Source organism: Neolamprologus multifasciatus, chromosome 12 (genome assembly GCF_963576455.1).
Source record: "Neolamprologus multifasciatus chromosome 12, fNeoMul1.2, whole genome shotgun sequence".
Taxonomy (NCBI): Eukaryota; Metazoa; Chordata; class Actinopteri; order Cichliformes; family Cichlidae; genus Neolamprologus; species Neolamprologus multifasciatus.
The window spans coordinates 25,200,525-25,227,146 of NC_140450.1; the positions used below are offsets into that span (position 1 = coordinate 25,200,525).

General features: G+C 41.5%; 3 protein-coding genes across 3 annotated transcripts; 2 read left to right on the forward strand and 1 right to left on the reverse strand.

Moving 5' to 3' along the window:
- The first annotated feature begins 6,065 nt into the window (after positions 1 to 6,065).
- Positions 6,066 to 9,897, forward strand: LOC146507099 (calcium release-activated calcium channel protein 1-like). The gene is made up of 2 exons (XM_085180811.1): positions 6,066 to 6,406; positions 7,419 to 9,897. The coding sequence occupies exons 1-2, from the start codon at positions 6,293 to 6,295 to the stop codon at positions 7,965 to 7,967; spliced, it is 663 nt and encodes a 220-aa protein (XP_085036937.1). The 5' UTR covers positions 6,066 to 6,292; the 3' UTR covers positions 7,968 to 9,897.
- Positions 9,898 to 10,016: 119 nt separating this feature from the next.
- LOC146507100 (histone-lysine N-methyltransferase SETD1B-A-like) lies at positions 10,017 to 19,343 on the forward strand. Its single transcript, XM_085180812.1, has 18 exons — positions 10,017 to 11,463; positions 11,698 to 11,850; positions 11,943 to 12,047; positions 12,150 to 12,420; positions 12,508 to 12,620; positions 12,769 to 13,767; positions 13,893 to 14,648; positions 14,776 to 14,892; positions 14,974 to 15,034; positions 15,120 to 15,322; positions 15,502 to 15,616; positions 15,704 to 16,099; positions 16,305 to 17,327; positions 17,493 to 17,659; positions 17,741 to 17,866; positions 18,562 to 18,681; positions 18,868 to 19,005; positions 19,111 to 19,343. Exons 2-18 carry the CDS (start codon positions 11,713 to 11,715, stop codon positions 19,282 to 19,284), a joined length of 5,022 nt encoding a protein of 1,673 aa, XP_085036938.1. The 5' UTR covers positions 10,017 to 11,463; positions 11,698 to 11,712; the 3' UTR covers positions 19,285 to 19,343.
- Positions 19,344 to 19,432: 89 nt separating this feature from the next.
- Positions 19,433 to 24,817, reverse strand: LOC146507101 (4-hydroxyphenylpyruvate dioxygenase-like). Its single transcript, XM_085180810.1, has 14 exons — positions 24,226 to 24,817; positions 24,039 to 24,065; positions 23,836 to 23,898; positions 23,478 to 23,582; positions 23,242 to 23,284; positions 22,717 to 22,799; positions 22,539 to 22,628; positions 22,321 to 22,424; positions 22,134 to 22,211; positions 21,018 to 21,180; positions 20,814 to 20,885; positions 20,603 to 20,725; positions 20,254 to 20,370; positions 19,433 to 20,153 (listed from the first exon to the last, which is right to left on the reverse strand). Exons 1-14 carry the CDS (start codon positions 24,226 to 24,228, stop codon positions 20,043 to 20,045), a joined length of 1,182 nt encoding a protein of 393 aa, XP_085036936.1. The 5' UTR covers positions 24,229 to 24,817; the 3' UTR covers positions 19,433 to 20,042.
- Between the last annotated feature and the right edge of the window lie 1,805 nt (positions 24,818 to 26,622).

A 26,622-nucleotide genomic window follows, 5' to 3' on the forward strand; every position in this document is an offset into this window, starting at 1 on the left:
GAACTTTCTTTCTTATCTGATTTAGCCTACCTGACAGCAGATTCAACACAACGTGAAGTATGTATTACTCATTGTTTGGTTAGTTATTATATAATTATGATGATTAAACACAGAGTTATGTAAAGCAAGAATGTGTGTGTAAAGACTGAACATGAACATATTGACGCCACCCAGTGTTGAAACTCAGTTTGCTCCAGCTGTGTAATGGCTTTGGAGTTATCTTGTCTAGGGCTCAGATAGAACAGATTCATAGGTCAGTGTATTCACGACACAGGAGCAGTTCAACATAAAGCAAAAAGTAACATTTCTAATATTCTCTGTGAGATGTTCGGTTGTGCTATCTGGCCCCCGAATGGTTTCCCCTCCCACTGGCAAACTACTCTGGCAGACTACAGAGACGTACCACAACTAGATCCCCCCACTGATACAAAAAGTGTGCCTGAATGCCAGGAAATATACAAGTGGTTACCTTGTGGTAATTCAAGTGTTGCAAAACCCTCTGACTGAAACCTCACTAAAAGGACCTGCTGCACCAAAGCAGAAATGTTTATATTTTAAAATGTTATTGTAGCTTGTTTTTTTAAATTCATTGCATTATTATTGTGTAATATCCTTTTCAAAGATAACAAGAAACTTTGAAAGATTTGTGATTCACCAGATATTTGTAAATTCTCATCTTGAAGTTGCATAGCAGGATTGATACTTTGTTTCCATCCTCTAAGTTGAATATGTAGCCCACTGAAATGTGTAAAATTACTATTATCTGTATATTTAGGAAACTGAAATAAAATACTTCAAACACAATATGAAAAAATGTTTGAACTTTGTTACGTCCTTTTTATTTATATTTCATGGCAAATTTAAACAAGAGCAGACCCAAAGTGCTTTCCAGACAGATGTGTTTATATTCTACATCTCTGTAACAGTGCGGCCTTTTGCGGCTGGATTTACAGTGAGGAAGACCAAGATAACTATAGTGGAACGAGGCATGTATTCACAGTATAGCTCTCCTCACAAAACTGTATCTAATGACAACTAGCAGCCTTAAACACATCAATTTCAATAAATAAACATACAAATACATTTTACATTTTCATAAACAAACAAACAAAACCCTCAAAAAACCCAAGAAACCCAAGCCTTAACCCATGGCCTCTCCCGGAACCTTTAAAGGGTGTCTGGACCCCCGGGGAAGCATTTGCCCAAACACCCTGAAGAGGACACAGGAAAGACAGGTTAGTAATCATATCTTAGTCACCTCTTTGCACCACCTTTACTTCAATTTTTTTGAGTCACACACAATCACACTTAAACTTCTTGTGTGCAAATGTTCTTCATGTGCAAATCTATGTTTAAAGTGCAATGCTAAATAAAGTGCTGGATAAGTTGCTTTTAATGCAGTAAAAGGTGCTCCTAAAGTGCTACACAAATTATAAATAGAATAGTAGTAAGGGAGTCCTCTTCCTGACATTTCCTCCCCTCTCTTAAGTGCAAAGTGCTTCAGTCCTCTGTCATCCTGGATAAACAGTCAGTAACCACATTTGACTTCCCTGGCCTGTACAGGACCGTAAAGTCATGTTGCTGCAAAGACAGGTACTATCCTGCAATGCGAGCATTTGCATCCTTCATGCGGTTCAACTACTGGAGGGCACAGTGACCAGTCTCTAGAGTGAAGTGACGTCCCAGAAGATAATACCTCAAGATTTCAATAGCCCATTTTCATGGCCAAACACTTTCTCCACTGTCGAATACCTTGTCTCCCTGTCAGGTAGTTTCCGACTCAGAAACACCACAGGCCTTCTTTCACCATCTTGCTGAAGCACAGCTCCAAGGCCTACTTCTGAAGCATCTGTTTACAAGATGAATGGCTTGCTGAAGTCTGGGCTGTATAGAACTGAATGTATGCATACTGCTTCCTTGAGCTCTCTGAGTGCATGCTCACATTCTGTCCAACGCACTTTGTCGGGGGCTGAACCCCTTGTGAGGTCATTCAGTGCAGTGGATCGCTCTGCAAAATAAAGTATGAATTTTCTGCACCAGCCTACCAGACCCAGAAAACCTCTCACCTTCCTTTTTTGTCATCGGAACTGAGAAGGACTGGAAACCTGGACATACATCCCTGGCCACACAAAACTGCTGCTGATCCTATTCAGTGTTTTGAGAAAAGCCATATGACCTGCCCATGGAATTGTATGGCCTAAATCCATAACTTTGTTTCTGAACTGTTGTGGGAGTGCTACCGCCTCACACTTCCTCTTTTTCCTGATACAAGATGCCTCCTTTAATTAAGTAAACAATGTCTACAAGATCTTACCTGACCTTGACTAGCCCCCCTCTACCTCTGTTACCTTCTCAAACCAGGATTTTAGAGTAGGGTCGCTTCTTTGGAGTGCACCTAAATCTGAGGGAATGTCAAACTCAAGCTGGTTATTTGGCTTGGGAAACCATGGTGTACCGTTTTCCCCTGAGCCTTTGACCCTTTTTTTCTGTGTTTCCAGAGACTCCTCAAAAAAAAAAAAAAGAAAGAAAGAAAGAAAGAAAGAAAGAAAGAAAGAAAAAAAAGGGGGGGGTTAGCTCTTAGATCATTTTCTTTGCACTTTATGGTCTTGTGCCTACATGACAGGGTTTCAGTGGTTCTGCTGTCATATCAAGAGGAAGTGAGCCTCTAGATTCATCACTTAGATTTTCCCATGAATTCAAACTAGAATGTACAAGAGTTTCAAAGCAAAGCTTCTTCTTTACGCCCATAAATTAAAACAGGGACAGTATAAGCTTTCTTTCCTACTGGCTCTGTGGCTGGTCTTGGGACTGCACACAAAAGAGATGGTTTTGATTTAAGGGCATGGCAAAAATGTTGTGTATAACAATAATAATAATAATAATAATGATAATAATCAATTTTATTTATGAGCGCCTTTCAAGTCACCCAAGGACACTTTATAATAGGATAAAACACATAATAGAACAATGACAAAATAAGAACAATAAAACAAAAGCACAAGATAAAATTAACAAACAGTGGATTCACAGTGAATATGCAGATTTGAACAGATGGGTTTTGAGTTGGGGTTTAAACTGGGGGAGAGAACCATTGTTTCTTATTTCTGGGAGTAGAGAGTTCCACAGCCTGGGAGCAGAGCAGCTGAAAGCTCTGCGGAAGGAAGGTACAGCAAGATGGATAGAAGAAGAAGATCGAAGTGAACAGGCAGAACAGGTAGTGCTTAACAGGTCAGAAAGGTAAGGAGGAGTGAAGTTATGAAGGGCCTTGAAGGTGAGCAGAAGAAGTTTGAATATTATCTGGAATTTCAAAGGGAGCCAGTGAAGTTCCTGAAGAACAGGGGTGATGTACTGGTAGGAGGGGGTTCTGGTGATAATGCGAGCAGCAGAGTTCTGAACCAGTTGAAGCTTATGGAGTTATTTTTGGGGGAGACCATGCAGAAGAGAATTGCAGTAGTCAATAAGGGAGGTAACAAGACTGTGGACAAGAATGGACGTAGACTGGGTGGAAAGAGAAGGAAGCAATCTGTTAATGTTGCGTAGATGGAAGTAGGCAGAACGGGTGAGATTATTGATGTGAGATTTATAGGAAAGTGAACTGTCTAGGATGACACCAAGGCTCTTAACCTGAGGAGAAGGGAAAACTGTGGATTTATCGATGGTGAGTGAAAAATGGTTCGAATGGCCAAAGTTATGACAGTGATAATATTTAATATCCTGAACTGGAGACTTAAAAGATTTCTTAACATTGTGAAGTCTTTGGGAAGGGAGCTGCCAGGAACTGGTAGGATTTCTAGCCTGAACTTGACCAGAGTCCTCTTCACCCCCACTGGGCTTACTTGGTTTGGCGTAGTGGGTCTCCCAGCTCAAGTAGGTGCTCTTGCTTCCCTTTCTGGTGGAAGTGAAAACCTCCATGAGGCTAGCTGCTTCCTTTGCAGTCTTTGGGTCACATCATATCCAGATCTCCAGCTTTCTTCCACCTCTTGTCATTATCTTCTCACTGTAGCATGAACGACACACTTGTGACACCACTTGTGACAATGAGGCACACCAAGACAAGTATAGTGGAACAAAGAATTTATTCATAGTATAGCTCACCTCACAAAACTGCATCTAATGACGGCTAGCAGCCTTAAATACTTTCAGCTGTCACAGGCTAAACCATTATTCCACTAACAGGTGAGTTCTCAAATCCCAACCTTTTACCACATTATACACAATGTTGGGAAGGTTACTTTTAAAATGTATTTAATTACAGATTACAGAATACATGCCCCAAAATGTATTCTGTAACGTATTCCGTTACGTTACTCAATGAGAGTAACGTATTCTGAATACTTTGGATTACTTAATATATTATCATGCTGTTTACAACTACGTGAATGTACTATTGCTGTGATTTATTACTGTTACTGAAGGTCCGCGGCTCCGAACCGTAGTAAAGGGACCTCTGGCTAATACGGTGGGTTCTGTGTCGGGCTCATAGCCGAAAAATAGCTTTACTTTGTTGTCTGGGTCAACTTTGCTTGCGACAGACAGAGAGAGGCGTTGAAAGGCTGCTCCAACAGAACTTATTGTTTTTGGAGGAAAACACGAACAAGGTGTACAGTCGAGTCTTAATAGCTTACTTACAACTGGGCTCGTCAGGCACTCTTCTTGGCTGCAGTGGTTATTATTATATTTACATGCTTCCAGCTCCCTTTTTTGCTCGATGACAGCTTGTACTTTTCCTTTTTCTCCCTCCCTCGCTCACAGACACATAACGGGCATGGCAGTCCATTCTCCCTGCAGCACGGACTACACTGCCTATGATGCTACATTCTTTAGAGCTATACCTGTAGCATTTTGCCTATTAGCTTAGCACAACAACAACAAAAAGGCCTCTCTCACCCAGGACACATGCAGAGAGAGAGTGTCACCCTGTAACCATGGCAACCGTAACGCTGCCGCCTGGAACAACAGAACATAGCTGTCAAACAAAACCCAAACAGTCCTGACCCGCCACAACATGAAACAGGAAAGTACCGCGTGTAATCCATTTATTTCAACAAAGTAACTGTATTCTAAATACCAACTGTAACGGAATACAGTTACTCATATTTTGTATTTTAAATACGTAACGGCGGTACATGTATTCCGTTACTCCCCAACACTGATTATACAATACATAAATTTCAATAAATAAATATATAAATACATTTACACTTTCACATTAATACATATTAATACATACATTATATCTTATTTAAAACACCAAAAAAAAAGAAAAAGCCCAAGCACAAAAGATTCCCCACACTCCCTTAACCCATGGCCTCTTCCGGACCTTTTAAATAGTGTCTGGACCCCCGGGACAACATTTGCCCAAACACCCTGAAGAGGACACAGGAAAGAAAGGTGAGTAATCACATCTTTGTCACTTCTTTGCACCACTTTTACTGCTTAATTTTCACACGCACGTTAATTTTCCTTACTGTTAAACCTTATTTTCTCTCAATCACAATTTCTTTCTCCTCACAAACAACCACCACATTTCTTGATGAGGAGCAGCTGTGCAGGACCTGGAACAAAGGCGATCAACTGATTTTAAAATACACAATAAATATTCAATAAATAATTAAACTTCCTGTGTGCAAATGTTCTTCATGTGCAAAATCTATGTTTAAAGTGCAATGCTAAATAAAGTGCTAGATAAGGTGCTTTTAATAAAGTAAAAGGTCCTAAAATGCAATACAAATTATAATATAAATAGTAGTAAGGGAGTCCTCTTCTTTACAATCTCCATGAAAAAAACTAGTTTTAAAATACACGAAAAGCTGAAAGGTGTGTTTTGTTGCCTTAACCACAGTGATTTTAGCCCAGTACGTTCAGAACTGGATGATTCGTCTCATAAGTCATGAGACACTGCTCTCCCCTACATACGCTTTCTTTATCGAGTAAAATTATCATATCTGTTTCGGCAATATTGTCCCCGTGTTTACTTGGTATTTGATCGATATCACAGTTTGCAGAATCGCACGGCGCTAAACACAGGGCGGCGATCTGCAGCAGCCGGCAGCGCCTCTGCGGTGCGTTGGATTGTGGGTATCTTGTTTCCTGATAGACTCTGACAGTCGGTCAGCTGTTGAGGGAAAACTTTTTTTTTTTTGCTAAAGTTTCCTATCTTTATTTTCTGCTGTAGTTAGATGTTGGATCCCCCTGGAACAGCCTTCCCCGCGCGCGAATTTCACGTGTCATCGAGCACCGTCCTGCTCATACCAGTTTGTAACGATATATTCATAACAAAAATTACTTCGCAATGAGCCTGAACGAGCACTCAATGCAGGCTCTGTCCTGGAGAAAACTCTACTTGAGCCGAGCCAAACTGAAAGCAACCAGTCGCACTTCGGCTCTCTTGTCGGGCTTCGCAATGGTAAGTTACATTTTAATTTGACGCTGCAGATAGTTTACGTGAGGCACAATTTATTTATTTAGTTTTGAAGGACCGTGACCGTGTTACAGGCCTAATGATAGCTACGGTGCACTGATACTTAGCATAAACGACCGTTTTGTTTACTGGAAGTCTACGGGTTACTAGTGTAGGCTTGTTAAAGTCATATTTGGCTTCCATTGCACGTCCCACATTGCGGGACTGTAATACCTGCGCACTGAGAGCAAAACTTCGTGGAAATTTAGTGGGGGCTCGCCTGCGCCACCCCTAAAAGTCCAGGTTTATCTTCCGCTTTAATAAGTAGTCCGCGGAGGAGCGTTAAAATACATAAGAAACAAGAAAAAAAATAACACACGAAAAGTTTTGAAAATAATAGCCTATAGTGCCACCAAATGTTTGTTTTTAATTTAACGACATGCAGTTACAATGAATCAACAAATGGTTTTTGTAAAACTAAAAGCCTAACATATAGAAGAAGCTTCTTTCCCCCTTCCTGATGCAAAAATTATGATGTACATTAACTCTTGGCCAGGGATGCATCTGCAGTAAGAAGCTCCACAGGTATTCAAAAATACCAGAACACTTGTAAACAGTTCTGTTTATAAAATGTACCTGTACACACAAGATACTCTTGGGTGGCCTGGGATTCTTTTGTGAAAAGCAGTACTATATTTATAGTGGTTGTGTATATATAACAGCCGTAGCAAATGTGTTATTGATGTCGCCTGGGTCGAGTAAGTTTAAGCTATGCAGCATAAAGGATTACTCTGTCTGTCTCTCTGTCTCAATATTAGGTTTGACAGAATAGACTTTTAGTGGGGTATTCACCTTTTTTCCGGTTATTTGTGCAAACTGTGACACTCTGGTTTAATTCCAGCACTTCCTAATTTGTTACAAACATTTTTCTCTCAGGTCAAGAACTCTGATTCCTCTTAGTAGTCAGCTACTATCTCTTTTTCACCTAACGGTGCTGTTTCCTTTTTGATATTCACAGGTTGCCATGGTGGAGGTACAGCTGGAGCGGGATTACGAGTACCCTCCAGGGCTGCTGATAGCCTTCAGCGCCTGTACCACCGTTCTGGTTGCAGTGCACCTCTTTGCCCTCATGATCAGCACCTGCATCCTGCCCAACCTGGAGGCTGTCAGCAATGTTCACAACCTCAACTCTGTCAACGAATCTCCCCATGAGCGCATGCACCGCCACATAGAACTGGCCTGGGCTTTCTCCACAGTTATCGGTACCCTCCTCTTCCTGACGGAGGTGGTGCTCTTGTGCTGGGTGAAGTTCTTACCCCTCAAAAGCAACGCAGACGAGAAAAATGACACCATAAGTCCTGGCGTGGCTGCGGCCATAGCTTCCACCTGCATCATGGTGCCATTTGGACTCGTTTTTATCATGTTCGCTGTCCACTTTTACCGCACGCTCGTCAGTCATAAAACGGACAGACAGATCAGAGAGCTGGAGCAGGTCATTCGGCTCCAGAACCAGCTGGAGCACAGGGCTGAGAACGACGACCTGAAGACCGCTGTCCATTTTCCCTGAGTACACGCAGACAACAGCAGGGACTTTCAGCAAAACCAGAGTAGAACCTCTATTTTCACTTTATCCAGATGCTTGTTTTTAGAAATCTTCTTCTACTGTACATTTCTTTGATACTGCATGCTGACTAAATTATCTGGTAATTTTACTCTTTGTAGTTTCTTTGTAAATGCTTGGCTCTCAGCTGAAAACATCATCATCAGTATCATCATAAGTTAGTCTATGGTAGCCTTAAAGGACGACCTTTTAGGCTACCATAGATTAACACTAATAGAATAGGACTTTCTAAAGATCTTCACATGAGCATTTCAATGCTTTGGGATGATCCCCTAACGTGTTTAGCTTTTTACATCAAATACTGAGTTCATGTGAGAAAAATACAGAAACTAAGTTCTCTTAAGTTATAACAGCAACAGAAAACTGTTGATCGGAGTAAGATGGGCTAAAAACGAGGAAGTTTGTAATATGACTCAACATGTTCAGGAATTTGTTTAAATTTTTACTGAAATGAAATCTGGGAACTCTGTTGTTACCCAGTTCTAAAATTTCATCAGTTTCCTGTTTGTATTGTACTAAATTGATCTGAGCAGCACACTCGGGTTCTTTTGTGCTCTCTGTGTATACTGTAAAACTCCAGCCTACTGTTGCATTTACCTACAGGTTTTCTGGTTCTTGACTGACTGACCTTACTTAGTCGTCAATACCTAATTTGGTAAAGCCTAATGTTTACCAAATTAGGCTTTCTGTAGAAATATCTCCAAGCCAAACCTTAGTGGCTTTTTTAGTTTGCCACTCTTACATATACTTTTGAGTCAAACTTTTCTTACTTTTTAATTTAAAAGTTGCTGTTTTCATAATCCTTGGGAGCTCTGTAAGTCTTTGATAAAGAAGAGTACAATATAAACCAACAGTATTTGTGTGCAATCTGATGGAAAAGAACATGTGTCAGTGTGTGCTTTTAACCAGTCTGCGTTCAGGAGTGTGTTATTGCAGTACGGATATTTGAGTAGAAATAAATGTGTTATCCCTTTGTAACATGGATATTTGCTTCATGTTATATGACTCTTGCAATATACTGTAAAATCCACAGGTGGCCACTGGTTTCAAAAAAGTGTTTTTGAATGTGTTATTACAATGTTACGTTGCATGAAAATATTGAGTGTTTGTTCTTTACTTGGGTTAGCTTTTAGCATTGAGCATGTTCACTCTGTTTGGGTCATAGATGTATTTAAGTGCGCTATGTACTGTACTGCTTTATTGTTTTACACGGGTTTGGTCACTTTCTTTGTAGTTTTTACTGTAATATTAATATGTAGAATAGTGTCACGACAGAAATGTAATTTCAGGACATTGTACACATAGTATCTTCTTTCACAACATGATTTAAAATATTGGAGAAAACTTTTTTTCCCCTCTTTGGGAAAAATTATGTTTTTTTTTTTTTTTTTTAAATTTACTGGTGCTTGAAATGCTGTGTTTCTATCAATGTAACACTGTTTCATTGTTAACATGCAATCTGTGGACATGGTTTATACTGAGTCATGGGACTGCAGTAACTGTAGACCACATTTGCATTCAAATTGTCCTGACCGGGTGATAAAATCTGTGTGACACGTAGCAGAAACCAAAGACTGTTGGGAATGGTTCACAGACAGTTCAGTAAAATGGTGTTGATGTTTTTCTTTTCTTAAGTTGAATTTGCTGTTTTTGTTGTTGTTGTTTTATTGGGAGTTAAGTCTATTTTATTTCGGTAAATGGTGCACACTCGCTCCGTGAAACATGTAAGATGGGAATTACCACTTGTGCCTGCTTTAAAAACACAGCAATGCAGGTGAAGGTGGTCACTGTGGTTAATTTTTCTGCATTATATATATATGTGTGTGTGTGTGTGTGTGTGTGTGTGTGTGTGTGTGTGTGTGTGTGTGTGTAAAAACTGCTTTTGTCAGTGTACAACTTTGAAGTGAACATAGTAACTTTTGCTTATGCGTGCCGTTGACAGCTCATGAAAAAGCTTGAAGCTTCATGAAGTGTTGAGAATTATCAGGATGTTGGTTTTGGGTTTTTTTTTTTTTTGCCAGTTTGCAAAATAAAAAAAAAGATTTGTTCTCATTATTTCTTTAATTGTGTGTTCAGTGTTGTCTGTGTAGCCATGTGGATGTATAAAACAGGAATACATGAGGAAACATTTTAATCTGTCAAAATTACAACATCTAAAGGGAAACCACACAGGAAATGTCCAAAAATGGAGGATGAGTGGAGCTTACAGTGCCAGACTGCTGAAGCCAAGACAGAGAAATCCCCCCCCCCCCCTTGCTCACTTTTGTCTGCATTCTTTGAGACCATTAGCACTTTTTTTGTTGCTTTTCTGCAGAAGTTGTGCATGGTTTCATAGTTGGCAGAAATCTCTGAGTGCAGCACAGGCTTGGTTCCTCCTCTCTCCATTTTCCCACTCAAGAGTTTTATTCCCACAAATGACCTGTGAATCATAAAAATGGGTTACCTGATACTATAGTTACAAACTAATAATATTAACTAGCAACAGTAATAGTAACCACTGTTAAGGTAATGTGCTTTTCAATCTGACCTTTATCTTGGATTTGTGCAGGTGTACTTTGCAACTGACAAGTATTTTGGTCACCCCATTTAAGAAGTGCTACAACACAAGATGGCACAAATAAAATAAAAAGTGTACATTTTAAAACTGCGGTATGTTAAAGAAGCACCGACTGCAAACGGCAAACCATAAAGACATCACTTATAAATACCTTATAAATGCTTGGTTTAGAAGGTGACGTGTAAGTAAAGGATAACACCTTAATCCCATAAGAATATCAATATTATTAATTTATTATTTTGTTGGCTGTTATTATTTAGTATTTATTCCAACTTTGAGTTGAAAGTAATGAAAATGCTGCAATTATGTAATCAACGGTGCAGTAGGCTATCTTACCTGACTCTGTAAAACAAAAAAACAAAGCCTGATCCTGCACTGCATATAATGTAGACATTATCCAGAGACAATGACCAGGAAATACATGTTTTTATATTAATACCTGCACATGTCACTTCATTTTTTTTAATAAAAAGGTGTATCCTTCGTTTATTTATTTATTTTTTTCATTTTTACTGTACTGATCCATGTACTGTATAATATCAAACGTAGCAGCTGCCTTTTATTTTATTGCAGGCTACCAGCATGTGGCCATAACATGTTTAGTATGTAAATCGTATTTTACTCAGCCACAAGCTTAGCACAAATATTCGACCAGTCTTTGGATTATTAATGTCTAATAAAGGTCCCAAAGGTGCCTATATATACCTCACCTGTTAACCCACCTTAGGTGTTCTTCCGCCTTGTTAAGGATCTATTTTTTCCTCTCCGTCGACTGGCGGATGGATCATTATCCAACCTTAGCGACGATCCGTGAAAACACAGAAAAATAAATCCCAGCTGTTTTTCCACAATGTTGCTCCTTCAAAGGATACAACTTTGGCACAGGTAAGTAAGATTTAAAGAAACAAATCTTTTGTAAGACTAACCTTCGAGTATTTCTGTGTTTCCTACCACCACCTGTTATCTTTTTTCCCGAGGATAAGGTTACAGGTGATGCTCTCCATCACCTGTTGGGGTGTGTTAACCTCTCGCGGAGCTGCAATGTAGCTAGCTGACAGTGTGGCACAAAACGAGCAAACTGGAAGTAACTGTTGTTGTTTGTTTGGTTTGTTTTTTAAGGTTTTGACGAATGTAATGGAAAGCGAAAAACAAAGTACTGAGAGCGAGAGACAGCCTCTACACTGGAGAAGTTGCAAGCTGGTTATAGATCCTGCGCTGACGAACGGGCTGTACAAAGTGTATCGTTATGATGGACAATACTTTAACCTGCCGGTGAGCACCTGTCCGCCTCTCCACATAGGTGATGTCAGCATATGTATTATATCTATTATAATAATAATGATAACGAGGGTCTTCTCTGCCAGGTTGAGGACCTAGGTCTACTTCCTGTGATCACAGTCAGAGATCCGCGCATCTGCCGCCTGTGGAGCAGGTGTATCAAGACTGACTTCGTGGTTCCCAAATTTAAGGTAACTGTTAAAACGACTGTAATAATACAGACATCCTATTTTAAATAATCGTGCTTTAAAAACAACTAATAGCCCATTTCTTGTTTTCCCGTGTGTCTCCAGATTGATGAATGGTACGTGGCTCCCGTTCCTCCAAAAGAAGTGACATTTTCTAAGCTCAACGACAACGTGAATGAGACTTTCTTGACTGATATGTGCAAAAAATATGGGAACATGGAAGAGGTGGAGATATTTTACAATCCCCAAAACAAGAAGCATTTAGGTATCGCAAAGGTCACATTTGATACAGTAAGGGCTGCAAGAGACGCTGTCCAGCACCTGCATGAGACATCAGTGATGGGAAATATTATTCATGTGGAACTTGATCCAAAGGGTAAACTTTACTTTTTCTCTGTGTGTGTGCCGAGGTGTAAATGTAAGTGTTGAATATGCTGATTAACTAGAATGTGCTCCTTCTCAGGGGAAAATAGAGCTCGATATCTCCAGCTCTTGTTAAGTGGGCTGTATACACCTTGGACGTTGCCGGTGGGCAGCAGCGAACGGGCTCTTCAGGGCTTAGTTGACAGTTTGCTGGTGAACATTTAAATTTATTAAAAGTTCCTCATAATGATTCGACCCATGAAAAGATTTTATCTTTAATATTTGTATTACAGCTGTTAAATATGAATGTATTTGTTAATTGTTTTCCCCTTTTTTTTACTTCATTATCAACATCTTGCAGGGAAGCTCGGCCACACAGCAGCTGGGAAGTGTCTGCAGCCCCACCAGCATTGCTACGCCCCTTTCTCTGGACACAGCCTACTCCAGTATTTGTCAAGACACACCTTGCAGCTTTGGGCTTACACCACGTTCTCAGGGAACCCCCCGGACTCCCTGCTTGCCTGCGACTCCTCTCTCCTCCCACGACTCTTGCTATTCCAGTCTTCAGGCGACTCCCGTCCTCCAAGGGGAACCCTCCGCCTATAGTGTTCACAAACCTTTAAGACAAGAGCTCTGCCGTCGTAGACGACAGCACAGGGGACTTAGCCACATCTCAAATGTTAGCATCATTCTGAAGCAGTTCCAGCCACAGCCACCACATCCCCTCTTAACCAAAACACAAACTAGCAGCCAGCAGCTTGCATTGTGGAGTCCCAGTGCACAAACCTCCTCTAAAAATAGTGACGAGGCTCCCTTTAGTCTCACCTCCCCTTTTCAGGAGACTGAAGATGTGGTTAACACAAGTTATGCATCTTCACCTCTGAATGGCAACTCTCGTGACATCCTGACTGTGGATCTCTCAGCTGACCTGCAAACTAGAACAGCTTCTCCATTTCATAACCAACAGCCAGAGGCAGCTGTTTCAAGTCTAGACTCCCGAATTGAAAGTTTGCTGATAAACAGCCAGATCACTGACCCCTTATGCTTTCATGGAAAGACCTCTGAGACCGATCCATCCTCTCAAGAGAGCCCGGCTTCACCTGGCTCACCTCTTAAGGTCTCTTCCTCGGATGACTCACAGTTTTGTACCCCACTGTCTTGTGAATCCCCCACAAGCGGCCACCAGTACTCCCACAATGATGCTGTGGATGAAAATGAGGAGGACGAAACTACTCGAGCTGTTTCATTTCTTACAAGAAGTTCCCAGTCTCCCTGTCCGTCTGATGCTTATTCAGAAAGCTTAACACACATAAACAATGAAGAAGATGCAGAGAGGGTCCAGTCATCGTCAGGCCCAAAGGTAATCTATCTGGATATATTGCAGTGATAATAAAGGTAGAATTTACCCTATTGTTACTATGTAAAAATGTTAATGGTGTGATATTAATCAACCACTCAAATTATTATTGTTTCTGTCTTATTCAGGAACACTGTGCAGCACATCAGGAGAAGAAATCCTCAAATAACAGACAGTTTGAAGCTGTGACACCAGCAGAAGACCTCTTTCTGCCCGATCCTCCATCCGGTTGTTCTTCCAGTTCCACCGCTCAGCATCTTACCCTGAAAGCTCTTTCCACTGTTACAGCTGGATTCTCCCAACCCCCAGCACCCCCTTTCCTTTTCCCCATTCCTCGATTTCCCCCCTCTCTTCCACCTGTTCCACCTCGCCTGCCAGATGGCACCATCCCGATCCCTCCTCCAGGATGGATGCCACCTCTGGGCCACAAAGCTGCCATCCCCATTCCTCCTCCCCCCATCCCACCTCCTACTCCAATTCCTCCTCCACCAACTTTCCTGAGACCCCCTCCATCTTTGATAGCACCACCCTCTGTTCCACCTCCTGTGCACATGTTCCCTTTACCTATACAGACAGGGTGTCATTTGGATAAGGGGAATCCTCCAAGGCATGGCGGTCCACCGTTGCCATTCCCTCCTCCTCCTCCTCTTCCTCCTCCTCTCTGGCCTGCACCTCCTTTTCCAAGGTTTAACCCCTTTGTGCCACCACCACTCTACCCACCTGTGCAGGCAAATCCCCACAAGATCACGACAGAAAAAGTTTTAGATATCCTTATGGATGAACTGAAGTCAATCATAAAGAAGGACATTACACGTAGAATGATTGAAGGGGTCGCTTTCAAGGCATTTGAAGACTGGTGGGAGTGTCAGGAGAAGAAGGCAAAGGTAAAACCTTTTTCACATACTTTATTGTCTCTTATAGTGGGCACATTAACAAAACATTTTGCATGTCTTTTAATGGGAGTAGTTGTTTGGAGCCAGTGGGTCTTATAACTCAGTTGATTCATTTAAGATACAAGAGTCTCCTCTGAAATGTGGAGTGGCAAGAGTGGAAGACAGGAACAAATTCCTAAATCCCCTCAGTAACATTGGTGGGCAGAGCAGAAAACCACCACTGCCATCCTTCAAGGTAATCTGTTCTGGAGACATTTTTGAAACACAGCTGGTTTTGACTGCCAAGTGATGCCTAAATAAAGAAATTTCCACGCAGGTAAAAAGGAAAAGATCAGACGAGACAGGAAATGACTCCGGTTCTGCTCTCGATCATTCTGGTCAGTGCGATTAATTCAAATTTCAGTGTGTATTAACTTTCTGTGCCAGACTGTCGCTTTAACTGATTCTAACTTGTTGCATTAGAGGTGAAAAAAGGGGACGACATAGTGAGAGCGGCGTCTGAGAGAGGCAAACGCAGACACGCAAGACCACTGGACCTGGACAGTGATGATGATGATGATGATGGTGGTGATGCCGGGAAAGAAGATAAGATACTTCAAGATGAAGAAACGATACCAGACAAAGTGAAGGCTTTTGTGCTGGATGAGGATGAGCCGCACATCCTGGTAAATGAAGAGACAGAAAAGAAAAAAGAAATAGCAAATAAGAAATTGAGAAAAATGCCCTGAGGTCAATATTTTAGTCTGGTGCCTTTACTTTTTCAGTTTTTAGTCTTAAAATTAAAATTTTAACTAAAAAGTTTAAACTTCTGGAGACAGCATTACATAACTGGTGCTCTGATTAGTCTGACAGAGATGCTCATGGTGATGATGAAGATGATGATGATGGCAGTAATCATACTGCGGAAGAAAATAGTCAGATGGAGGATCGATGTGACGGAGAGCAGTGCTTAGACAGCGGTATGTTAAAATCTCATACAACACTGAACACTCATTAAAAATCACATATCTTAACATTGAACAGTGTTGCTTCTTTTTCAAATGTAGAGGTTTTTTCAGAGGACAGCGAGCACACGTCGGACTGCGACACTTCAGATTCGCTCTCCTCAGTGGGCTTTGAGGACACGTTGTCTGACCTGACCACTGAAGGTGAAGACGCCGAGGAGGACAGCGAGGACGCCGGGAGTGAAGAGTGTATAGTTATATCATCAGATGAAGACTCAGTGGAGCTCGAGCCCCCTCTTACCCCCTCAGCCCCACTGACCCCTGGTGCTCAGCTGGATCTGGACCAGCAAGGCTGGTCAGAGCTGTTCCCAAGGCAGGAAACGGAGGAGGACCAGTACACATCGTGCCACGAAGACAACTGCGACTTCGATGCCATGATGGAGCTCCATACCAGTGAACCCCAGGACCTGCTGCCCCCATCACCTCTAGGACTCTCAGGTTACATGTCCTTGTAAAGCAATAGATCTGTTAAGTTAGTGTCATCAGGTTAATCAAAAGTGGTTTAATTGTCACTCATGTAACAATATCTTGTAATACTCCCTGAATTTCCAGTGTGCTACAAATTAACAGAACTACACAAGAGTAAGTTGTGTATCAGGTTTTGAAATAATTATGTATGAAAATTCCTTGTTAATCTGTATAGCAGTGGAGCCATGCCTTGATATGGAGATGGAAAGCCCTGATTGGACAGTGGAGTCTCCAGAGAACATAAAAAGCCTGAGGCCTCCCACTCCTACTGGCCGTTTGGTGGACAGTGACCCTGACATCCTTTTAAAAAGCAGACCATCATCTCCTGCTGCAGAGGAGGAGGAACGACCACCAACACCAGGCAAGGGAATAGTGGCAGGACTGGAAAGTGAGAATTCAGAGGAAGTCCTCTCCCTCTCCCCAGCAAGCGATGGACTCGCTCAACCTCCCTCTGATCTCCTCATGGCATCATACCCATTATGCCAGGAGATGCCTAAGACTCCTGGCAGAGATGAAAGAGGTATGTGGACTCATTGTAGCTCAGGGAGAGCTCCTGCAACACCTGGAAGAGGGACCGCAGGTTTAGAATTTAGCACAGTGAGCCCGCCCCTTAGCAGCCCACCACTTATCCCACTCTTGCCCAGCAGTCCATACATCACAGCCCCAAAGACTCCAGGAAGAGACATTATCCTGCCCAGAAGATCAATAGTCCACAAAAGGAAATCCCAGGTGGCGGCAACGTCAGTGCCTCTGTCATGTAATAACATTTTCAGAGTTTCCCCCATCACAGTGTCCTCGCCATTCAGCGTCTCTGACTCTTCATGTGACAGCGTTGATGGAAGGGATGTCCAGATCCGTTCAGGTGTGAGAGCAAAGCCTCTACAGGGACTGGAGAACATGCCTGAGCTGTTGGACAAAGAGAAAATCTTACTGAGGCTAAACCGATGGAGGAGGCTGAAGAAGAGAAGGCGAGCCTGTCACTGGGAGAGATCACTTAAAAGAATCAGTCCGTTGTTCTCTCAACGTCGTCCTCACAGGTGGCGTTCACCCTATGAAGAGAGGAAAATCCTTCATAGCGTTTGGAAGGACGGCTTGGATGAAGAAGATGCAAGGTTTCTGCAGTGCACCTATGAAAGGCTGCAGGTGCAGGATAATGGCTGTGGGTGGCTCAGTGACACCCTCTGGATGCCTCATCCTCATATCCTTACAGACAGTGTTTTATGTTGAAATGATTCTTTATATTGTGGGAAACAGGTAAGTTGTTTTTAAGTCATACTTAGAATGTTTTTTTGTTTTGTTTTTTCTGATGGAGCTGCGAATTTTGCATATCACTCTGCTGTTCACATCCTTAACTGCTGCTCACTGACTAAGGTCCTTACAGAGAAGAATGAGGAGCACAGATCCTGGCAGCCGCACCACAGAACAGGCTCTGCTCGAAGTGAAGGTTTTTACAAAATCAGCAGGAAGGATAAAATGAGGTATCTGCACAACACGCGGCTGGCTGCGGAGCTTCCGTCTACAAGCGCTCAGGTATTAAAGGAGGACAGAAGGTGAGGATTTCTGTGTCCAGTTTAAGATTTATCTATTTAATGTTGTGACATTTTTTATCAGGGAACGTGCATTCCAGCTCAGCAACCCACTTCACTGCGAGCTGGGTCTGACTTCAGGTGTGAACAGCGCCGGCTGCTGTCCTCTTTCAGCTGTGACAGTGACCTGGTCAAGTTCAACCAACTCAAGGTTAGCAGGAAGTTAGTGACAATCAGCAGACTACTGTAAAAGCCCAGTTTGAAAGAAGTCTACAGTGGAGTCTAAAACTGAGTTTACCGTTAGATTTTATTTGGGCAGACAAGAAATCAGAACATTAGTTCTGCACTCTAAAAAAAGAAAGAAATAATTTCACACTTATTGTATGTTTTTGAACTTTGTTAAGTCTTGAGCCACTTCTCCTTTCTTTATATTTTGCTGGGAACATGGGAAATAGGTGCAGAGATTTATTGAAACATATGCAAACATATATGGAAAGATGAGCATACTGAAAAACAGGATCAACTGAATCTTTTAGGTGTCAGGTTCTTGTTGGATTTCTTCCTGTTTCTTCTTTCATCAGTTTTAAATAGTTTAACTTTAAATAAGGTGCAGCTTCTTCTTTTGCACTCTACTGATGGCTATAGAGCCAATGGAAACAAAGTGCCTAAAATACAATTTAAACCAAACAAACAAATAAAAAAAATCCTCTGAAAATGGTTAAGCACAAGGATTGTGCTGAAAGTGACTGAAAAACCAGCCAGTATCCAAATAAAAAATTGACTTTACTATTCATTGGCTTTCAAATTCACAAAGCAAAATATAGAGTAATGAGGGTGACTCGAGATTTTTGCACAGAACTGTCTCATTTGAGCGACAGTCCAAACCCATGCTATATCGTCTGTCAGTTCCGAAGGAAGAGGATTCGTTTCAGCAGGAGTTACATCCACGAGTGGGGCCTGTTTGCCATGGAGCCTATTGCTGCAGACGAGATGGTGATTGAATATGTGGGCCAAATCATCCGACAGGTAATTCTGATGCAAACTAACATGCACTTTTAAACAAACCCCTTTTCCCCTGTTTCTCTAAATTAGTCCACCGGTCCACTGGGGGCCTCGGGTCGTGCTGGGTGGTTTCCATCCATGCATGTAGAGTAACTGTGATAAACAACCCTCGCATAGATGGAAAGCCACATCTGTTTTCTTTCTCCTCAGGTCATTGCTGACATGAGGGAGCAGAGATACGAGGAGGAGGGCATTGGAAGCAGCTATTTGTTTCGGGTGGATCAGGACACCATCATTGATGCTACCAAATGTGGGAACTTAGCCAGGTTTATCAACCACAGCTGCAATGTGAGTAAAAACCTGCAGTGCTGTGGTTAGAGATGAAAGTGATTCCACATAAAGTATTCCCATTAAAAGGTTTGTGGGGTTTATTTATTTATTTTTGTCTTACAGCCTAACTGCTACGCAAAGATCATCACAGTGGAGTCTCAGAAGAAGATAGTCATATACTCCCGCCAGCCTATAAACATCAATGAAGAGATTACATATGACTACAAGTTTCCCATTGAGGAAACAAAGATCCCTTGTTTGTGTGGGGCAGACGGCTGCAGAGGCTCCTTGAACTAATCACCTGTTAAGTGGCCCGATTAGGTAAAGAGAAAAAGTGGCAACCTAAACTAGAGGTATCAAAAAGCAATTTTTAATACTGTTCAGCAACCATTCAGCATTTTGGAAGCCGTAGAAGAGCTCATGAAAGAACTGCAGACATGTGGTACTCAGTGAATAATGGTTTAATACTAAGCTGCCATAAACAATATATAAATCAGGACCGGAACAAACACTTGGGACTCACAGAGAGTTATCACAGTTTATGAGAAAAACAAACAAAAACCAAGAGTGGTCTCTTTTAAACAGGAGGGGAAAATCACATCCTAGACTTCATGCTAAATCTCCCAACTTCTGTTGACCTCGCCGTCTAAAAGTTAACAAAGTGTATAGTTAAATGTTTTCATTTATGAGAGCTCGGATGACGTTTTGCTTGAGTCAAGCTTGTGTTAATAAAAATGGTTTTCCTGTTGATGTTTTATACAAACTGGAAGCACTGCATTGTGATTTAAAGTGGATGTTGTACTCATGTCATTTTTGCAAGCATCAGGAGAAATGATAAAGACATAAAATGAACAATTAAATGTAAAAAAACAAAACCAAAAAACAAACATGCAACACATAAAAAAATAAAGAAAACCATAAGTATACGTGCTTTGTGTATTTCTCAGAATATGAGACATTTTCAGGCATAAGGATGTTTATTAGAGCATTCGTTTTATACTAAGTTGATGGATATAGCATGTTTTCTGAGCTCTTAAATTAATGCATCACCCAGTTCACATCTTGTTTAAATCTCCATTTGGTGTCAGAACAGTCAGATTGCCTCTAGCGTGCTGGTCTGCTTCAATAGCCTCAAAAAGAGACTTGAAGTTTCCTGCACCAAAGCCCTGTGGATGAGAACATGTTTGTTTGTTTTTTGGTTTAATAACATGTTAAATATACTGTAGAGTACATTTCCACTGCTTGTTTAGCCAGTGGTGCCCTCACCTGGTGGTTGTGTCTCTGAATGACTTCCAAGAACACAGTGGGGCGATCCTGGACCGGCTTAGTGAAGATTTGAAGTAGGTAGCCATTGTCATCGTAGTCCACCAAGATCTTTAGTTCCTGGGTAACGGTGAGGACATAAAACAATATTTTGTCAATTTGAAGGGATTTTTTTTTGTGTTAATTATGAAGACAAAATGTGTTTTATGCACCTTTAGTCTTTAAAAAAATATGATTAGAGTGAACTGAGTCAACATGTTCTACGATTTAAAAAAGGCCACTGTGTTTGGCTACATAAGGATCACAAATCATCACTCTTTCAGCTTTGTTAATTTAGGGTTTTAGCTCTGACCTGCAGGACATCAAGGTCCTCTGAGATTTTGACCTTTGAGTGTTTCAGCTTCTCTCTCAGCTGGTCGTAGTAGGTCTCAGGCACAGACATGAACTCCATCCCGCGCTCCTTCAGGTTACGGATCTGCAAACAAGGTAATTAACATTACAGTTAAGCTGCTGTTATAACTCAGCCTGTTGCAGAGGTAAGCAGGGTGTTTTAGTTGCCATACTGTAGTAATGATATCTGAAGTGTTCATGGCGATATGCTGCACTCCTGGACCTCCATAGTACTCCACATATTCCTGTAAGTCAATAATGTTCTTATTAGTCCACATACCACATGGTTAATGTTTGTTCATTTGAATACTTCAGCTCTGGTTTTAATCTGGTAACCCAGATGTTTAATTAAAGTAGATAAACTGTAAGCAACATGCCTGGATTTGAGACTTTTTCTTCCCCATCGCAGGCTCATTGATGGGCATTTTCACGGTCTCCTCGTAGTTTGCCACAACGATTGAGCGCAGGGCGCTGAATTCTGTCTGAAGCTGCTTGTCGTCCACGGACCAGAAGCGGTGAAAGAGAAGGTTTCTCTGATACCTGTTAAATGAAGAAACACAGATTAGGAGCCGCTGTGGCGCAAATACTCTTGAAGTTGCTCTCATAGTGTCATATGCACAGTAAAGAAACACGTTTTTTGCATGGCAAACAAAAGAAAATACACACACACACACACAAATATATATGTATATACATATATATACATATATACATATATATATATGTGTGTGTGTGTGTATATATATGGAGAGAGAGAGAGAGAGAGAGAGAGAGAGAAATATAGCCTCATATATTATATTAAAAGAACCAGAGCTGCAAAAGCAATGTACATATTAATGCAATTTACATTTATAGTGATACCATGGGCTTCATACTCCACAGACACCGCATTAACTAAATTTGAGGGGTTACATTTTTGGCCTGTAAAAACATCAGTGACTGACATTTTTATGAGCCAGAAAAAAATTGGTTCTTCACATCTGAAAACTGCCAGCCAGTGTAACACGCCTCTTCAGAGGTTAAACCAATGAGCTTGCTCATTTAGAGAACTGCCTTACTTCCAACAATGCAGTAAAAAAAACAAAAAAAAACAAGATCCAGATGTGGAAAGCCCACTTAATGCAAAGTCATGCTGATCCCAAGTCATGCCAAAAAAAACTGAGTTATGTAAGAATCAGACACCCTTTAGCTCCGCCCCTCATTCACCCTCTGGCTTGTGTTTCTGCAGAACACATGGCAAAAGTTGGCCTTCGAGGATTTTTGCTAGACAAACCCTCTTAGATGTGGCTAACGTTATAACTGACAGGGCGTATTTTAACCTGAAGCACAATCTTTTTCTAAACCTAACCAACTAAAAACAACGTTCTAGGAAATATTCAAGCCTCCCTACATCTTCTGCAGTTTTGTTCGTCCTAACACGGAGGCTTTTAGTTGTATTTATATGGTACACTGCTATTTCACACTCTCTACAAGAACTAGCTGCAAGTCCTCACCATTCCACTGCTGAAACCATCTCATCATCTGGTTGGTTTCCTACAACGTGATCGATAAAGTCCAGGTTTCCACTTGGGCTGCACGGAGGGGGAAAAACAAACAAATAATTCAGTCAGCTGTGATTCAGACAGAAATACACATCAGTTTACAAAAACATCACATCCGGAATAATTTCTGTTTACTCACAGTTTGTCAAGTAAGGGGTCCTTGAACAGAGGAGGATGGAATCCAGGCAGAAACAATCCACTGTATCCTGTCCTCTCCACAAATGTGTGAGTGGTGTCACCATACTGAAGGAAACAAAAGCAAATCCAAAATCCTGGATTTTCTGACGTTTCTGACTTTTTTAATAAATCCCTGAATCATGGTATCTAAAATATTCACTATAAATATACAACACTTACAGTTTGCAGCACAGCCAGCCTGACTTTACCATATTTGTCCTCCAGAGTGTAGGGTTCCTTTATAATGACTGCCCCTCGCGCCCGGGCTTTCTGTTTGGGAAATAATGTTAATTATGGAAGCAAGAGCTTTTTCAGTTACTAACATGATGCATCTGTAAAATAAAACCTGAACCATTACCTGCATGAGAAAGTCACAGTCCTCCACTGTAAATGCAATGTCCTTCACTCCGTCCCCATGCTTAACCAAATGATCCCCCAGCTCTGAAAACATGACAAGAACAGACATTTTCTTCAGCTTAAATGAACATATGATTCACAGGTTTCTTAAAACTCTTTTACATTTTTGTGATTTATAATGAATGTGTACTAAAAGGGATTGTTTTGAGTGGGACTTTCACCAAAGCATATCAAGATAATAAGTTTTCAACAATTTCTTCTTTCCTTGCATATTCAAATTGATCATAGGGGTCAGTCATGGCACCGATATTCTTACCACAGACTAGTCAAAATATATTTTTTAGACATGGAACTGCAAAAAGTTTGGCAAAAGAAAGAATGCACAAAATAGTATAGTAGTATATATATCTAAAAATGTAACAGAAGTGTAGAAATCTTACAAATGAACCTGTTAAAGGGGAATGCCAAACAAAGTCAAACGTAATTGTGACCACTACAGGAACCCAGCTCCTTATCAGTGCTGTACCTTTGTTTCCAGGATTGAGGGCAGATGAAAACACGTAAATGATCTGTGAAATACAGAGTGAACACATCGACGTGATTAAACTCCTGCCTCTGTGCATCTTTAGCTTTCATTTGAGTCTAGGTGTGTTTTGTTACAATTAACATCACTCAACAAATCTACACATTGTAAGCAAACTTTTTTAGGTGCTTTAAACTGATTTCCCCTCTTGTGGGCTGCGGGCACTGAGTGCTCTTTACCTTGCCTTGTTTGACTACATGTGACACCACTTCACGACTGCCCGTCTCCAAACCTTGGTAAGCCACAGGCTCAAATCCAAGCTTGTTGCAGTAATACGATGCAGCCTGTTGGAGACAAACAAAAACATGAGCAAATGAGGGAACCGATTCACAGTCTGCTGAAACTGGGCATGTTTGCAGCAGACTGGCTTTAGCGCCATCTCCTGGTGACGAATTTTGATGGTGTTTGTGCAGCAGGGGTTCTGGGAGGTGGGAAAATGAGTATGTGGTCTGGTGTTCTGTGTGCTCTGTTCCCTCCACCCCTTTGGATGACCAATAAAACAGCTAAAAGAAAAGTAGAAAACTAGAACTAACTTACCTGCTTTGCATTTCCAACCCAGAATGTTAAGTGATCAAAGCAGAGGAATCTGCCCTGCTCATGCTGAAGACAAAAAGAAATAACAAAAATCAGTCACATATGCAAGTTTAAAAAAAAAAAAAAAATCTAATAATACCAAAACCAGCTTGCAGTCAATGATTAAATAATCTCTGCAGTGCAACACACACAAATCAGTTATTTACCTTCTCGCCTTTGTCTGTGTATGTTGTCTGCAATTAAAAGTAACACACCAAAACTTACTACTTACAGAAAAAGAACTGTTTTTTTGGCATAACCAATATTATCTCCATGCAAACACAAATTCTCAGAGCGACCTGAGATAGGAGAAAGAAGCCATTTGAGAGGATTCATCAGCGAAGAGCAACTCACCATCTTTGCTGGAGGTGATGAGACCTGACAGTCCGAATGAAATCTGTGGCGAACGCCTGAATTTAAAAGCCGGGCAGGAAGTGTTTAAACCCACTCCCACCAATGGGGTGGAGAGATTGGAGGAGGAGAGCGTGCTGATGCTTTGTGCACTTTTGCTGTTATGCAATGATTACTTGGGGGGAAAAATCCCTTCAAAACTTTAAAGATGTCATTAAAAGAAACAAAAACAAAACTCATTATCACCTTATTCACTGACTGATGCTGCTCAGTATGAGAGACGACAGCTAGACCCATCCAGAGATGTGCAGAAAATGTAATTTTGCTTGTGTTGTGAGTTGCTCTGTGTGAGAATGCGTTTTTGCATCCAAACATTATTCTTCAAAAAAGGAAACACAAAAACAAATTGTCCACACAGGTTTTGAATTACAACTGCATTTTTTTAGGACAAGAAGGACCTAGGAACATATGTTAGTGTTTAGCGGCAAGAGGAGGCTCACGCATCCCGAACTCTCATTGGCTCAAAGGGTTTATGCGGAGTGAACCCTCATGGCTTGAAAATACCCTCAACCCCCCATTCCATCAATCATCCTCCTTCACGTGCAGTTTTCTACTGATTTTAAAACTATTTCATTATCATTAAAAATCAAATTGACCCGAACTCAGTCGTGGTGCATGTAATGTTTTCACAGAAGGTGCAAATGATCTCAGAGCAAATGGGACCTGCATAGGAATGAGTCAGACTGTGCAAGTTTATTATACGACAATGTTCATCGCAAAAGAAAAGATAATGAAAAAAATAGAGGATGTTTGATGAGATTAAAGACTCCATATGATACAAAACGACGGGCCTCAGTGTGAAGAGCAGACAAAACAGCTCTTAAAGGCAGAACCAATCGCATTCAAGTATCCTGCATCAAATCTAAAGGATCCTGCTGAAAGAACTACAAATGCGGTGCATGTATGATAGATCCTGTCAGTTATCCCTAAATCCTGCACTGCATCAGGATGAGCTGATGAGCCTGTGACCCCGAGCACAAACAGCACAGCTGAGGTTTCTCTGCCCTAAACATCAACTAAATGGCCCAAAGAAGCAAAGAGCAACCTGTCAATTCAAAAAAGCTACATTCAGAGTGTGTATAGTACAGAGACGTGCACACAAGCACTATAATTAAATGCATGTCATCCTCGTGTATTTCACAGAGGAACATATCTAGTCTAATTCTCTGTCAAACAGCAGATTTGTTAGTCGTCTGTTGAAGCTCTACTTTCCAGTAACGGCTCACTAATCACTAATGAGAAACTCAAAGCCAGCCCTCAGTGTTCCAGCTGTCCCCGAAGATCGTTGTTTTTCATGCTGTTACCAAGAGGCTTAATGTTGTCAAGGGCTGCAGCGACACACATGCAGACCAAGGAACATAACACGCATGATCAAATAATTGTAGCTGCATTACACAACTACTACTATTGCATGATTTAATAGTGTGACATGGGAGGGGTAGAGTATGTGCTGTTCAACCGAGTTGCGCTCCTCGAATTATTATAGCAGCTCAGTTCAAAGGAGGCGGACAAGCCTGAAAATAAGAATGAGTGATTCTTTCTCTGAGAAAAATCCAGAAATACTGGTGAACAGTGAACAACAGGAGCAACCACAGAACAATGCTGCTGCAGCAGAGGAGTGTGCCTGTGCTCTCAATCCGGATGATAAGTGTTTGGAGGACAATGCACCTGCAGAAAAGGAGTCGCAAGGAAAGATGCAGTCTGTTTTCCAACAGGTACGTAACCAGATCAGATCACAAGTGGGTGTGCGACTCCCAAAGAGCAGCATACTGGAGCTAGTGCAAAAAGTCAAAGAAATGGAGCTCACACAGGTGAGCGTCAAAGTTGATGGTGAGGAGGTGAGTGGTGAAGAGGGAAAACAAGTGTTGAAACATGAGCGCAAAAATGAGATGTGTCTGATGGAGGAGGAGGAGATGTGTGCAACGTTTGAGGAAAAGCTCGAGGCCAGAACAAAGGCCTTAAAGGATGAGTTTCACGTTCAGATTTCAGGGGTGCGCACTGAACTGCAGGCCTACACTGACCAGGCTCTGAAAGACTTGGAGTCTAAGATGCAAAGCTGGCAGGCCAACAGTCAGCAACAGGCGCAGTCCAAAGAACAGGAGAGCAAAAGTCCAGACAAGAAGCAGAAACCTTCACCAGCTCCTTCTATGGGGTCCAGAAGAGGAAGGGTCCTGACTCGGACCATGACCACCATCATCCCTAAAACCTGTCCTCCTGTCGTGATTGGCCCACGTGCCAAATCAGAGACACTGAGCTCCTTTAAGTGTGAGTGCTCTCGATTTCCTCCTAAAGACCCAGTTCTTTCTTTATTAGGAAACAGAGCCTGCCAGAGCCACAAAC